General features: G+C 44.0%; 1 protein-coding gene across 1 annotated transcript in view; it reads right to left on the bottom strand.

Annotated features, from left to right (window-relative positions):
* LOC110510101 (GDNF family receptor alpha-4) overlaps positions 1-13241 on the bottom strand; it is a 32900-nt gene that overhangs the window by 18293 nt on the left and 1366 nt on the right. The window contains exons 2-6 of the mRNA XM_021591432.2: positions 4040-4303; positions 3845-3937; positions 3270-3621; positions 497-606; positions 56-190 (exon numbers count right to left, since the gene is read on the bottom strand). Coding sequence (XP_021447107.1) covers positions 56-190; positions 497-606; positions 3270-3621; positions 3845-3937; positions 4040-4303 — 954 coding nt within the window. The remainder of the gene's footprint in view (positions 1-55; positions 191-496; positions 607-3269; positions 3622-3844; positions 3938-4039; positions 4304-13241) is intronic.

Genomic DNA, 13241 nt, shown 5'->3' with positions numbered 1-13241 from the left:
CAGCAGCCTGTAGGGGGTGTCATTGTGGGTGGGTGAGGGAGGGAGTATGACTCACGCAGACAGACGTTTCTGTGGAACATGTTCATGATGCGCAGACAGTCCTGCCATTGGTTCCCACTTCCCTCACAGGTGCACCACTGGGACACGTCCATACTGAGATTGTTGGCATAGTTGGGGGTCATGATGGTGCCTGGTTGACAAAGACACACACAGGAGCAGGTTGGGTTCACAGAGATGTGTCAGCAGACCTGACTTCCATACAAACTCGGAGCGTATGATGAAAAGCCAAACAAGCCAATTGGCAATGAAATGAGTGCCTGCCTACACCTTAAGGTTAGCAAAAGCTAACAACAATGACCTGATTAAAAGGCCCTTGAAGCCAACTCAGCACTTCTTCTCTAACATTGTTCCTTCCTTGTGTTGTTAATCCCTCTTCCATCCTCTCCCTCCATCTCCTTTCTGCCTCCCCCTCAATCCCTTTCTCTCTCCAGCTCACCTATGAGCCCGGCGTAGGCCTTAAGGCAGACGGCTCCACTCTCTCTCATGCAGCCAGAGGGAGAATGTGACGAGGGCTGGCAGTTGTGCTGGAAATCAGCCAGACGAGATCTGATAGACACACACACACACCAACACACACATTCACACAAACACACACCCATACACAAACACACAAAAAGAGAAAAACATATTTGTACACGGGTGCCAATACTGGGTTGGCAACTTGGCAGTGTAATTTTCTGAGGGCGTCTTTACAATTATGGTTTTTGGATGCAGTACCTAGCGAAAGGCAGAATCTGAAGCACAGGAAAACATAGAGGAGGAGAACGTTCAAGCTTGGAATCATGTGAGCACCCGCAACGTTTCTTAATACACATTTTTCAAAACATTGACCTAAAGACTCGAGGTGCTGCAATATTATTCTGAATATTCGATTTGTCCTGTATGTATGTATGTATATATATATACAGTATATATATATATATATTCAGTGGGGAGAACAAGTATTTGATACATTGCCGATTTTGCAGGTTTTCCGACTTACAAAGCATGTAGAGGTCTGTAATTTTTGTCATAGGTACACTTCAACTGTGCGAGACAGAATCTAAAACAAAAATCCAGAAAATTACATTGTATGATTTTTAAGTAATTAATTTGCATTTTATTGCATGACGTAAGTATTTGATCACCTACCAACCAGTAAGAATTCCGGCTCTCACAGACCTGTTAGTTTTCTTTAAAAAGCCCTCCTGCTCTCCACTCATTACCTGTATCAACTGCACCTGTTTGAACTCGTTACCTGTATAAAAGACACCTGTCCACACACTCAATCAAACAGACTCCAACCTCTCCACAATGGCCAAGACTAGAGAGCTGTGTAAGGTCATCAGGGATAAAATTGTAGACCTGCACAAGGCTGGGATGGGCTACAGGACAATAGGCAAGCAGCTTGGTGAGAAGGCAACAACTGTTGGCGCAATTATTAGAAAATGGAAGAAGTTCAAGATGACGGTCAATCACCCTCGGCCTGGGGCTCCATGCAAGATCTTACCTCGTGGGGCATCAATGATCATGAGGAAGGTGAGAGATCAGCCCAGAACTACACGGCAGGACCTGGTCAATGACCTGAAGAGACCTGGGACCACAGTCTCAAAGAAAACCATTAGTATCACACTATGCCGTCATGGATTAAAATCCTGCAGCGCACGCAAGGTCCCCCTGCTCAAGCCAGCGCATGTCCAGGCCCGTCTGAAGTTTGCCAATGACTATCTGGATGATCCAGAGGGGGAATGGGAGAAGGTCATGTGGTCTGATGAGACAAAAATAGAGCTTTTTGGTCTAAACTCCACTCGCCGTGTTTGGAGGAAGAAGAAGGATGAGTACAACCCCAAGAACACCATCCCAACCGTGAAGCATGGAGGTGGAAACATCATTCTTTGGGGATGCTTTTCTGCAAAGAGGACAGGACGACTGCACCGTATTGAGGGGAGGATGGATGGGGCCATGTATCGCGAGATCTTGGCCAACAACCTCCTTCCCTCAATAAGAGCATTGAAGATGGGTCGTGGCTGGGTCTTCCAGCATGACAACGACCCGAAACACACAGCCAGGGCAACTAAGGAGTGGCTCCGTAAGAAGCATCTCAAGGTCCTGGAGTGGCCTAACCAGTCTCCAGACCTGAACCCAATAGAAAATCTTTGGAGGGAGCTGAAAGTCCGTATTGCCCAGCGACAGCCCCGAAACCTGAAGGATCTGGAGAAGGTCTATATGGAGGAGTGGGCCAAAATCCCTGCTGCAGTGTGTGCAAACCTGGTGAAGAACTACAGGAATCGTATGATCTCTGTAATTGCAAACAAAGGTTTCTGTACCAAATATTAAGTTCTGCTTTTCTGATGTATCAAATACTTGTGTCATGCAATAAAATGCAAATTAATTACTTAAAAATCATACAATGTGATTTTCTGGATTTTTGTTTTAGATTCCGTCTCTCACAGTTGAAATGTACCTATGATACAAATTACAGACCTCTACATGCTTTGTAAGTAGCAAAACCTGCAAAATCTGCAGTGTTTCAAATACTCCCCACTGTATATGTATATGTATCATATTTTCTGAATATAGACTTGCTTTTAATTATTTGTTACTTTTATTTCTTATTTTGTAGGTATTTTTCTTAACTTAATTGTTGGTTAAGGGCTTGTAAGTAAGCATTTCACTGTTGTATTCGGCGCATGTGACAAATTGAATTTGATTTGACTTGATAAGCACACTTGGACTTAGAGTCTGCTAGTCAAACCCAGTTGTGTATTCATAATGCTCATCTAGGTCACATTAACACCTCTCACCTGCTCCACAGGCATACTCAACCATACAAAACACCACTGAGTAGCCAGTGGAATAAAAACACTGCAGCCTGAGTCATCGCAGAGCCTTATCGACGTATCATTGGTCCTTATTATTCTGGATGTTATCAATGATGAAGATTAGTGAACAACCTCTTCCCTGTAGGGAACTCAAACCTTGGAACTGTTTGTACTGTAACTATTTGTCTGAACCTCTTGCGCTGAGAGGATTGCAAACATTCAAATGGTTGATGAAATAGATACATCCAGTCCTCTCCGCCTCTGTCTAACCTCACACTCTATAACCTATTTGCATTGTGATTATAACTGTTAATGTGCCTCGATTCAGGACTTAATGTGGAGTGGAAAAGTTTAGCCTGATGTCACACACCTCCCAGAAACCATGTTTCCCCAACCAGCTCAGCTCACCTACACAGCTCATCCCTGGCACAGTAGCCCTGCAGGCTGAGGCAGTTGGGTTTGCTGTCTCTCTCCTCATAGGAACACGACGGTACGATGGTCTTCCGCCGGCGCTCCCCACAGAGGGCATCAGAGCAGGGACAGAATAGCAGGGCGAAGCTGTACTCCTCTGGTACCCGCTCCAGGAAGCGTCGCAGTGCCCGGTGGCACTTCTGTCTGTTACAGCTGCCGTCGGAGCCCAGAGCCCGCTTGGTGCAGGCTACAACATACTCCGACCTCAGAGAACCACACTTCTCATACAGACCACAGTCCTGGGCTGCTTTCAGACACTGGTTCTGCCCATCCAGAGGAAAAGAGGAGGCTGGGTGGAGGGAGGAGTGGTAGGGTGAGGAGAGGAAGAAAACAGAGAGGAGAATGGAGGAAGGTGGGGGTTTGGAAAAAGGGCCAATGAATAAGAGAGAAAGGAAGACAAAAATCATGAAATAAATGATTCTGGACATCCCAGACTGTCGTAGTCATTTTTCAGCGAGGAGGCAGATGTTCCAATAAGAGCAAGCTGTGTAGTGACGGGTGTGAAGCAGTACCTGCCATGATGGAGGCCATGCGTGACATCTCTATGTGCCTCACAAACTCCACCTCCAGATCTTCATACGGAGACACCTCGTACTCATTATACACTGCAGCAACAACACAAAGACATTCAAGAGAAAAACATCTCACATACACAGAGATACAATGAAACACATAAAAATACAAAAAACACACACAGTGAAACTCACCAGCAAATCTGACAGTCCAGTAGACCCTGAGGCACAGCTCCTCCCGGCGGGAGCCGCGCTGGCACTTGCAGGCCTGGAGGGGGCGGTACTGCTGCAGGGCGCTCTGGGCCTCCAGACACTCTCCCCGGGCGTCTGGGCCCAGGGGCGACACGGCCTCCTCAGCAGCACAGTACTCCAGCACCCTGTACACTGCTGTACAGTCCTGATCCTGTACACAGCCTCGCTCAGCCTCCTGACAGTCTATGGAGCCTGACAGCACGCTGCCTGGAAGAGGTGGAGGATGGGGAACATGATTATAGTTGGTCACCGGTGGTCCTGACCAGCTATTTTTACAGTTTCGTTCTGTGAGTTAGCACCTGTTTGACAAAGAGCTTCAGTGCTTATTTGGTGAAAAGCAAGAGCCTCACGTCAGAGATGGAGTCGAGTGACAGTGTACAAAACACTAGAGTATTGATTATGTTCTGTGAAGAACTGACAGCCCCATCAGTTGTCAGGATAAAGGTCAGGCAGAGTCACAGACTGAAGAGGTTAAGTAAAAGAGTGGATAGCAACATTGTTTAATTCACAACTGTCCATTTTCAGTTAAGGGGAACTTCAATTCAGCTCATTCATAGTAGGGATGAAATAGTTTTTGCCAGGTGGCAAATGCAGCTTTTTCCCAGATGGTTTTATAGGTCCGACTACAAATGGATCCGGATTTGCAGCTATATCCTCATTCAACATGTTATTCAGACTCTTTCTCTCTCTCGCTCACACCCACACATACCTGCAAACAAACAAACCATGTATATAGCTATAGGCCCACACACACACGCTCCTACACGCACACACACACACACACTAAGGGGCATCCTGATTAAATGGTCACACGCTTCAATTAAGCCCATGCTGGCTGGGAGCGCACAGTACAGCTGAAATCAGATTCCAGTGGCGTGTGGTTACAATCACAGACGCCCCATGAGGTCCACATCTCAATCGGGCAGGAGACACATCAAAACCAGAGGGATACGGTCCGTCATTGCAGGCAGGGGACCCTTGCAGACGAGACTGGCAAGGCAAGCGCTTAAACTCTGGATCTCCCACCAAGATACAGGACCACGAGCCATGTAACATTATATGGTAATGAGATCCAGAATGTAAGTGTAACGGATCATATTAAGGACACCAAGCACTTAAATACATTAATATTAAACTAACTGGAAAATGCGCATTTTTATGAACATCTAAAATGCCATATATGTCCTAATAAAGCACAGTCAGTGGAATAAATCACATGCATTCTAAGCTCATTTGATAGGTTGGGGAATATGGAGTCCTGTGGGGCAGCCAGCATGTTCATACAGATGAGAGCGCTGCCCTTTTCAAAGTCTTCTGGTTACAGAGAGAAGTTATTGAATAAATTGAAACGTGAAGAACATTAATTCCCAAAGAGTTTAACTCGTCAATTTGGAGAAGACATTGTTATTGTTGTCTTTTAGCTACTGCCATGTTCATGTCCCCGTGAAAAATGTGGTGGATGAGGAGTATTAGGAGATGTGGCACACACACACACACACCTCATAATAAAGTAGAATCACAGAAAAGCAGGCATTGCCCCCGGCTTAGGTTGTGCAATTAAACAGCCTGCCAGTAATCTCCATTATGGACAGTGGTTTGTTCATTACTCTCCACTCCAGCATGTACGCTCCCTAAGGCTGACCAGGCCCAAGATAGACACCATCAGCAACTTTTGTTTCAGAGGGCCTATCTTAATACACAAACACATCATTACAACCCATATCAGGTACAGACCAGCTCGGTTAAATCTTGTCAGGCAGAGAAGTGATCATTATGATAATGACTTGAGCGTTCTTTATTGACACAATGATGAACAGTCGCCACGCTACATTGGGCAGTTTCACTGACGACAAAATGGGTGGAGGGAGGGAGGGGTGTGATGGGGGAAAGGTAAGGCGTAAGAGGAAAGGACTGAAAATCTTAAGAGTGAGGAGGAGAGATGAATACCTGTGATAAGTAAGGCTTAATGCACTCTATTGATTTCTCAGTGGGGCGAGTTATAGAATTTGTGAGGCAAAGCTGATGGCTTTCTAGCTCAGTGACCCGCTTGAGGTTAATGTCATAAGAGCAGCCACAAACCACATATCAACACATACACTGTTCCACATCATTTGAAGTTCACACACATGTATTTATTCATCCATTCTTACCCATACACAGTAAGTTAAACACACAAAAAAAAACTACACTGACTAGTCACAGCGGGATCCTACTCCTCCTCTGTTCCTCTGGTGATGTAGAGGTTAATCCAGGCCCTGCAGTGTCTACCTCCACTCCCATCCCCCAGGCTCTCTCATTTGTTGACTTCTGCAACCGTAAAAGCCTTAGTTTCATGCATGTTAACATCAGAAGCCTCCTCCCTAAGTTTGTTTTATTCACTGCCCTAGCACACTCCACCAATCCGGATGTCCTAGCAATGTCTGAATCCTGGCTTAGGAAGACCACCAAAAACCTTGACATTTCCATTCCTAACTATAAAATTTTCCGACAAGATAGAACTGCCAAAGGGGGCGGTGTTGCAATTTGCTGCAAAGATAACCTGCAGAGTTCTGTCTTACTATCCAGGTCTGTACCAAAACAATTTGAGCTTCTACTTCTAAAAATCCACCTTTCCAGAAACAAGTCTCTCACCGTTGCCGCTTGCTATAGACCACCCTCTGCCCCCAGCTGTGCCCTCGACACCATATGTGAATTGATTGCCCCCCATCTATCTTCTGAGCTTGTGCTGCTAGTTGACCTAAACTGGGACATGCTTAACACCCCAGCTATCCTACAATCTAAGCTTGATGCCCTCAATCTCACACAACTTATCAATGAACCTACCAGATATAACCCCAAATCCGTAAACACGGGCACCCTCATAGATATCATCCTAACTAACTCACCCTCCTAATACACCTCTGCTGTTTTCAACCAAGATCTCAGCGATCACTGCCTCATTGCCTGCATCCGTAATGGGTCTGCGAGCAAACGACCACCCCTCATCACTGTCAAACGCTTCCTAAAAAACTTCTGCGAGCAGGCCTTTCTAATCAACCTGGCCGGGGTATTCTGGAATGACATTGACCTCATCCCGACAGTAGAGGATGCCTGGTTATTCTTTAAAAGTGCCTTCTTCACCATCTTAAATAGGCATGCTTAAGTCCCTTATTTGACCTAATTTGCACTCACTGTATATATACTTTGTTTTCTTTTTCTACTGTATTATTGACTGTATGTTTTGTTCATTCCATGTGTAACTCTGTGTTGTTGTATGTGTCGAACTGCTATGCTTTATCTTGACCAGGTCGCAGTTGTAAATGAGAACTTGTTCTCAACTAGCCTACCTGGTTAAATAAAGGTGTTCTCAAATAGCCTACCTGGTTAAATAAAGGTGTTCTCAACTAGCCTACCTGGTTAAATAAAGGTGTTCTCAAATAGCCTACCTGGTTAAATAAAGGTGTTCTCAACTAGCCTACCTGGTTAAATAAAGGTGAAATAAATTAAATAAAAATTGAAAAGGGGAGTAGTTCTGCAACCTGTGGATTCCACCATCTAGCTTCTCTCGTCTACAACAATTCCTTAGGAGGCATTTTGGTAACCATTTTGGTAACATGGAAACACTGGAGGAGTTTCAGGATCTAATATTCTCAGTGCACATCAGCCTTGTTGTTCTGGGGTAATTGAGGGTTGACTATTGGATAATAACAGCTACAAACACACTGTGAAAGAAAAACAAAATGAAAGAAATTCGCCCAACTTTAGTGAACTCTGTAAAGTGGTGATGATGACAAACACGTTGGGAGGGTTCACTTCAGAGGTTCCCACTCCCGGGGTTGACATATCACAGGGCTACAAGGTCGGCCCAGTATGAGGTTTCAATAACAACTCTTTGTCGTGGGGAAAGACATAGATATACAATAATGAGCAGAACAAGCAGTCCTTCCTCTTATAGCAAGCCTTCAAATACCTAGGGGTGAGTTGAGTTAGTTTGTTTCAAAAAGAAAAGCAAAGTAAAGTCATTAAACCTGCAGACATATACACAAAGGTAGATCATTTCTTTTGTCATTTTGACCTGAACCATAAGGACGTTGAAAGATGATTGAATGAATAAGAAAACAGCATCCTGAAATCACTGATCATTCATTTTATTTTACAGGCAAAGCCAAGATGGCCTATTTGCTTATTCATACCGACAAACAAAGACGGAAGGATGAAGATAAGAGGGACAGATAAGAGGAAGGGTAAAAATATAATTACTCCTTTACTTTGTGTTCCTAACGGCCTTTAAAAAAAGGGGAGGAAATATGCAATGATAAGTCAGATGAAAAGAAACATGAAAATACATCTACTGGGATTTGTGGAAGTTGGTCTTGTGCTCTTGTAAGTGTTATACATACAAGACTTGTGGTTTTAATAAGACTGGCCAAGACATTACAGCAAACCTTGATAGGGCAGGGAATGTAGGGTGCATCTTGTGGGGGGGGGGGGGGGGGTCATACATAGGCAAATACTGGCACACACTCACAAGAGCGCACAAATACTCACCTAGGCCAAAACTGTGAGCAGTGTGTGATGTGCACAAATACATACACGCAAAGATGGCAAAACATCTCTCAGAAAACACCTGACGCACAAACACATACAAATGCAAGACACACACACAAGGTACACACACACACACAGCCACTCTGGGCTACCCTCCCAACCATGGATAGAGCTCTGTGCCATCTGCTCCTGGAGTTCCAAATCAAGGTTATCAACAAAATGCACACGCAAACGTTCCCTCTATCGACTGAATGCCTGACTGACTGTATGTCTTTTTCTCTCTACTGGTTAACTCATTTTCAAACATCTGCATTTATTGGTTTACACATCATGTCAACATTACTGCCAGCTGCCACCCAGTTTGTGACTCAGTGGTGTCCAAGAAGTCTTTGATGGCACTCTTTAAAGGTGACATCATTCTGTGTATCAATCTCCAGAGATTAGTGCATATTGTACATGGCTCCTGGTAGCGTGCAGTGAAGTAATCGTATCACAGTGTGTGTGTGTGCGCGCCCCACCAAACCAAGATTTGACATGTCCTGTCTGCGATAGACAAAGGGGTTTACGGATGGGATTTTTAGTCACTACGGCTGCGTTTAGACCGGCAGCCCAATTCAGATGTTTTTTTAAACAAATTGGTCTTTTGATCAATCAGATCAGCTCAGAAAAATATATCATCTTTAAAGATCTGATGTGATTGGTCAAAAGACCAATTAGTGGGAAAAAAAGATCAGAATTGGCCTGCCTGTATGAATGCAGTCAGATCACTGTTTAACAACACCAACAAATAGACACAAAGGAAGTCCTCATCGGATACGATGGACACACTGCTGCTGCTGCTTATGTTAGTCTACTTTTCTGTAACAGGTTTGACTTTAAGAGATATTGACAAGACACACTTACAGTATGTTGTTGTGGTGTTATTCTGATGGTGTACTGAGGTGTTAGTGTTGTTGTGGTGTTATTCTGACAGTGTACTGAGGTGGTAGTGTTGTTGTGTTGTTGTTCTGACAGTGTACTGAGGTGGTAGTGTTGTTGTGGTGTTATTCTGACTGTGTACTGAGGTGGTAGTGTTGTTGTGGTGTTATTCTGATGGTGTACTGAGGTGGTAGTGTTGTTGTGGTGTTATTCTGACTGTACTGAGGTGGTAGTGTTGTTGTGTTGTTGTTCTGACAGTGTACTGAGGTGGTAGTGTTGTTGTGGTGTTATTCTGACTGTGTACTGAGGTGGTAGTGTTGTTGTGGTGTTATTCTGATGGTGTACTGAGGTGGTAGTGTTGTTGTGGTGTTATTCTGACTGTACTGAGGTGTTAGTGTTGTTGTGGTGTTATTCTGACTGTACTGAGGTGTTAGTGTTGTTGTGGTGTTATTCTGATGGTGTACTGAGGTGGTAGTGTTGTTGTGGTGTTATTCTGACTGTACTGAGGTGTTAGTGTTGTTGTGGTGTTATTCTGACTGTACTGAGGTGTTAGTGTTGTTGTGGTGTTATTCTGATGGTGTGCTGAGGTGGTAGTGTTGTTGTGGTGTTATTCTGACTGTGTACTGAGGTGGTAGTGTTGTTGTGGTGTTATTCTGATGGTGTACTGAGGTGGTAGTGTTCTTGTGGTGTTATTCTGACTGTACTGAGGTGTTAGTGTTGTTGTGTTGTTGTTCTGACAGTGTACTGAGGTGGTAGTGTTGTTTTGGTGTTATTCTGACTGTGTACTGAGGTGGTAGTGTTGTTGTGGTGTTATTCTGATGGTGTACTGAGGTGGTAGTGTTGTTGTGGTGTTATTCTGACTGTACTGAGGTGTTAGTGTTGTTGTGGTGTTATTCTGACTGTACTGAGGTGGTAGTGTTGTTGTGGTGTTATTCTGACAGTGTACTGAGGTGGTAGTGTTGTTGTGGTGTTATTCTGACAGTGTACTGAGGTGGTAGTGTTGTTGTGGTGTTATTCTGACTGTGTACTGAGGTGGTAGTGTTGTTGTGTTGTTGTTCTGACTGTACTGAGGTGGTAGTGTTGTTGTGATGTTATTCTGATGGTGTACCGAGGTGGTAGTGTTGTTGTGGTGTTATTCTGACTGTACTGAGGTGGTAGTGTTGCTGTGGTGTTATTCTGATGGTGTACTGAGGTGGTAGTGTTGTTGTGATGTTATTCTGATGGTGTACCGAGGTGGTAGTGTTCTTGTGGTGTTATTCTGACTGTACTGAGGTGGTAGTGTTGTTGTGTTGTTGTTCTGACTGTGTACTGAGGTGGTAGTGTTGTTGTGGTGTTATTCTGACTGTGTACTGAGGTGGTAGTGTTGTTGTGTTGTTATTCTGATGGTGTACTGAGGTGGTAGTGTTGTTCTGACCGTACTGTATTTTTATTTAACCTTTCATTTTGACAGGGAGTCGTTGCTGAGACCAAGGTCTCTTTTCCAGATAAGGTCTCTTTTCCAGATAAGCCCTATACAGCACCACAATACACATCAAAATACAATATACTCATTAAAACTACACATTCATATACACAATAAAATCAACATTATTATACATAAGAAAAGCAAACATAATCATAAAAAACTGACACATATTTCAGTAAAAATATCCCCTAAGTGTATTGTCGATCATTCCAAACATAAGGTGCAAGGAAGATACCTTCCTCTCCAGACACCAAAGGAGTCTCCAAAGTTAACCAACCCTGTGAACGGGTCATTTCAAATCTTAACAGTGATGTTAGGGAAGTCTGAAGTTTGTGGAGCAGGACTTTGTTAACAAAGGTGGTAGTGTTGTGAGGTTATTCTTTATTTTAATTTTTGTTCTTTTTACTTTTGACCCTTTTTCGTGGTATCCAAATTGGTAGTTACAGTCTTGTCTCATCACAGCAACTCCCGTACGGACTAAGGAGAGGCGAAGGTTGAGAGCCGTGCGTCATCCGAAACACAACCCAACCAAGCCGCACTGCTTCTTGACACAATGCCCACTTTACTCGGAAGCCAGCCGCACCAATGTGTCAGAGGAAACACCGTGCACCTGGCGACCAAGTCAGCGTGCACTGCGCCCGGCCCGCCACAGGAGTTGCTGGTGCGCGATGGGACAAGGACATCCCTGCCGGCCAAACCCTCCCCTAACCCGGACGATGCTGGGCCAATTGTGCCCCGCCCCATGGGTCTCCCGGTCGCGGCCGGCTGCGACAGAGCCTGGACTCAAACCAGGATCTCTCGTATTATTGACTGTATGTTTGTTTTACTCCATGTGTAACTCTGTGTCGTTGTATGTGTCGAACTGCTTTGCTTTATCTTGGCCAGGTCGCAATTGTAAATGAGAACTTGTTCTCAACTTGCCTACCTGGTTAAATAAAGGTGAAATAAAAAAGAAATATTGGCATCAGAAGTGGGATGGTGGCCATGGCCAATGGGAATGCACAGCCCGGGATGTGGGGGCTGAGTTTAGTCGAAGCACGGTGACGTGCCTTCCCGTTTGGAGGGATTCTAACTTTGATTCAAGCATACTTCTAACTTTATTATATTGATCTCAGAGTAGGGTAGTGACTGATGACCAGATCAAAGAACAATGACAACATGGTTTATTGTTCAAGACAAATTGTAATCATTCCAAGAGAAACGTCCTGAACAAACACAGCAATTTGAATACTCTGATTGAAATATGTGAATGTTGAAGGGATGTGATTTATGATGATTTATTGGGTCATTATAATGCATTCTTCACAGGGCTGTATTTTTAGCCACAATCTAAACGATCAGTCTGGCAAGCACCTGATAGCAGTGCTACCAAGTAAGTTTGTTTTGGGGTGGCAGGTAGCTTAGTGGTTAAGCGCATTGGGCCAGTAACCAAAAGGTTGCTGGTTCAAATCCACAAGGTGGACAAATCTGTCATTCTGCCCTTAGCAAGGCAGTTAACTCCAACAACTGCTCTCTGATTCAGAGGGGTTGAGTTAAATGCGGAAGACACATTTCGGTTGAATGCATTAGGTTGTGCAACTGACTAAGTCACAATACAATAAGAGCAGGCAGAATGCAGTTAAATTGTTTTATAAACTGGGTGGTTCGAGCCCTGAATGCTGATTGGCTCAAAGTCGTGGTATATCAGACCATATACCATGTGTTTGACAAAACATGTATTTTTACTAATCTAATTATGTTGGTAACAAGGTTATAATATAGCAATAAGGCACCTCTGGGTTTGTGATATATGGCCAATATACCACGGCTAAGGGCAGTGTCCTAGCACTCTGCGTTGCTTCATACATAACATATTTGCCATATACCACACCCACTCGGGCCTTATTGCTTAATTATACCAGCCTTCTGGCTCACACCTTTGTGAGAATTTGTCTTGGAAGAGCAAGCCAGTGTTTTTTTTCCAATAAATCACAATTAACTAAGGTAGGTGTATAATGTTGATATCTATCTGGTATCTATCTAGATCAGTAAAACAACGCCATGAGAACAAGACAGAAAAGCAGTGTAAAACGGTTAAAGGATGAGACAGAACACTTGTTCCTGTGTGGTTGTTTAAGGATAAGGGCAGGATAAACCTTCAAAATGATGTCATCGAGCTATGGTCATAACTATATCTATAACCATAGATCACCCCATCTCGCTCTCTCGCATGCCTTGATTTAAGTGCTTCCGTTT

Source organism: Oncorhynchus mykiss, chromosome Y (genome assembly GCF_013265735.2).
Source record: "Oncorhynchus mykiss isolate Arlee chromosome Y, USDA_OmykA_1.1, whole genome shotgun sequence".
Lineage (NCBI taxonomy): Eukaryota > Metazoa > Chordata > Actinopteri > Salmoniformes > Salmonidae > Oncorhynchus > Oncorhynchus mykiss.
The sequence above is the reverse complement of the archived record's forward strand: the minus strand, read 5'-3'. Positions and strand labels throughout refer to the sequence as shown.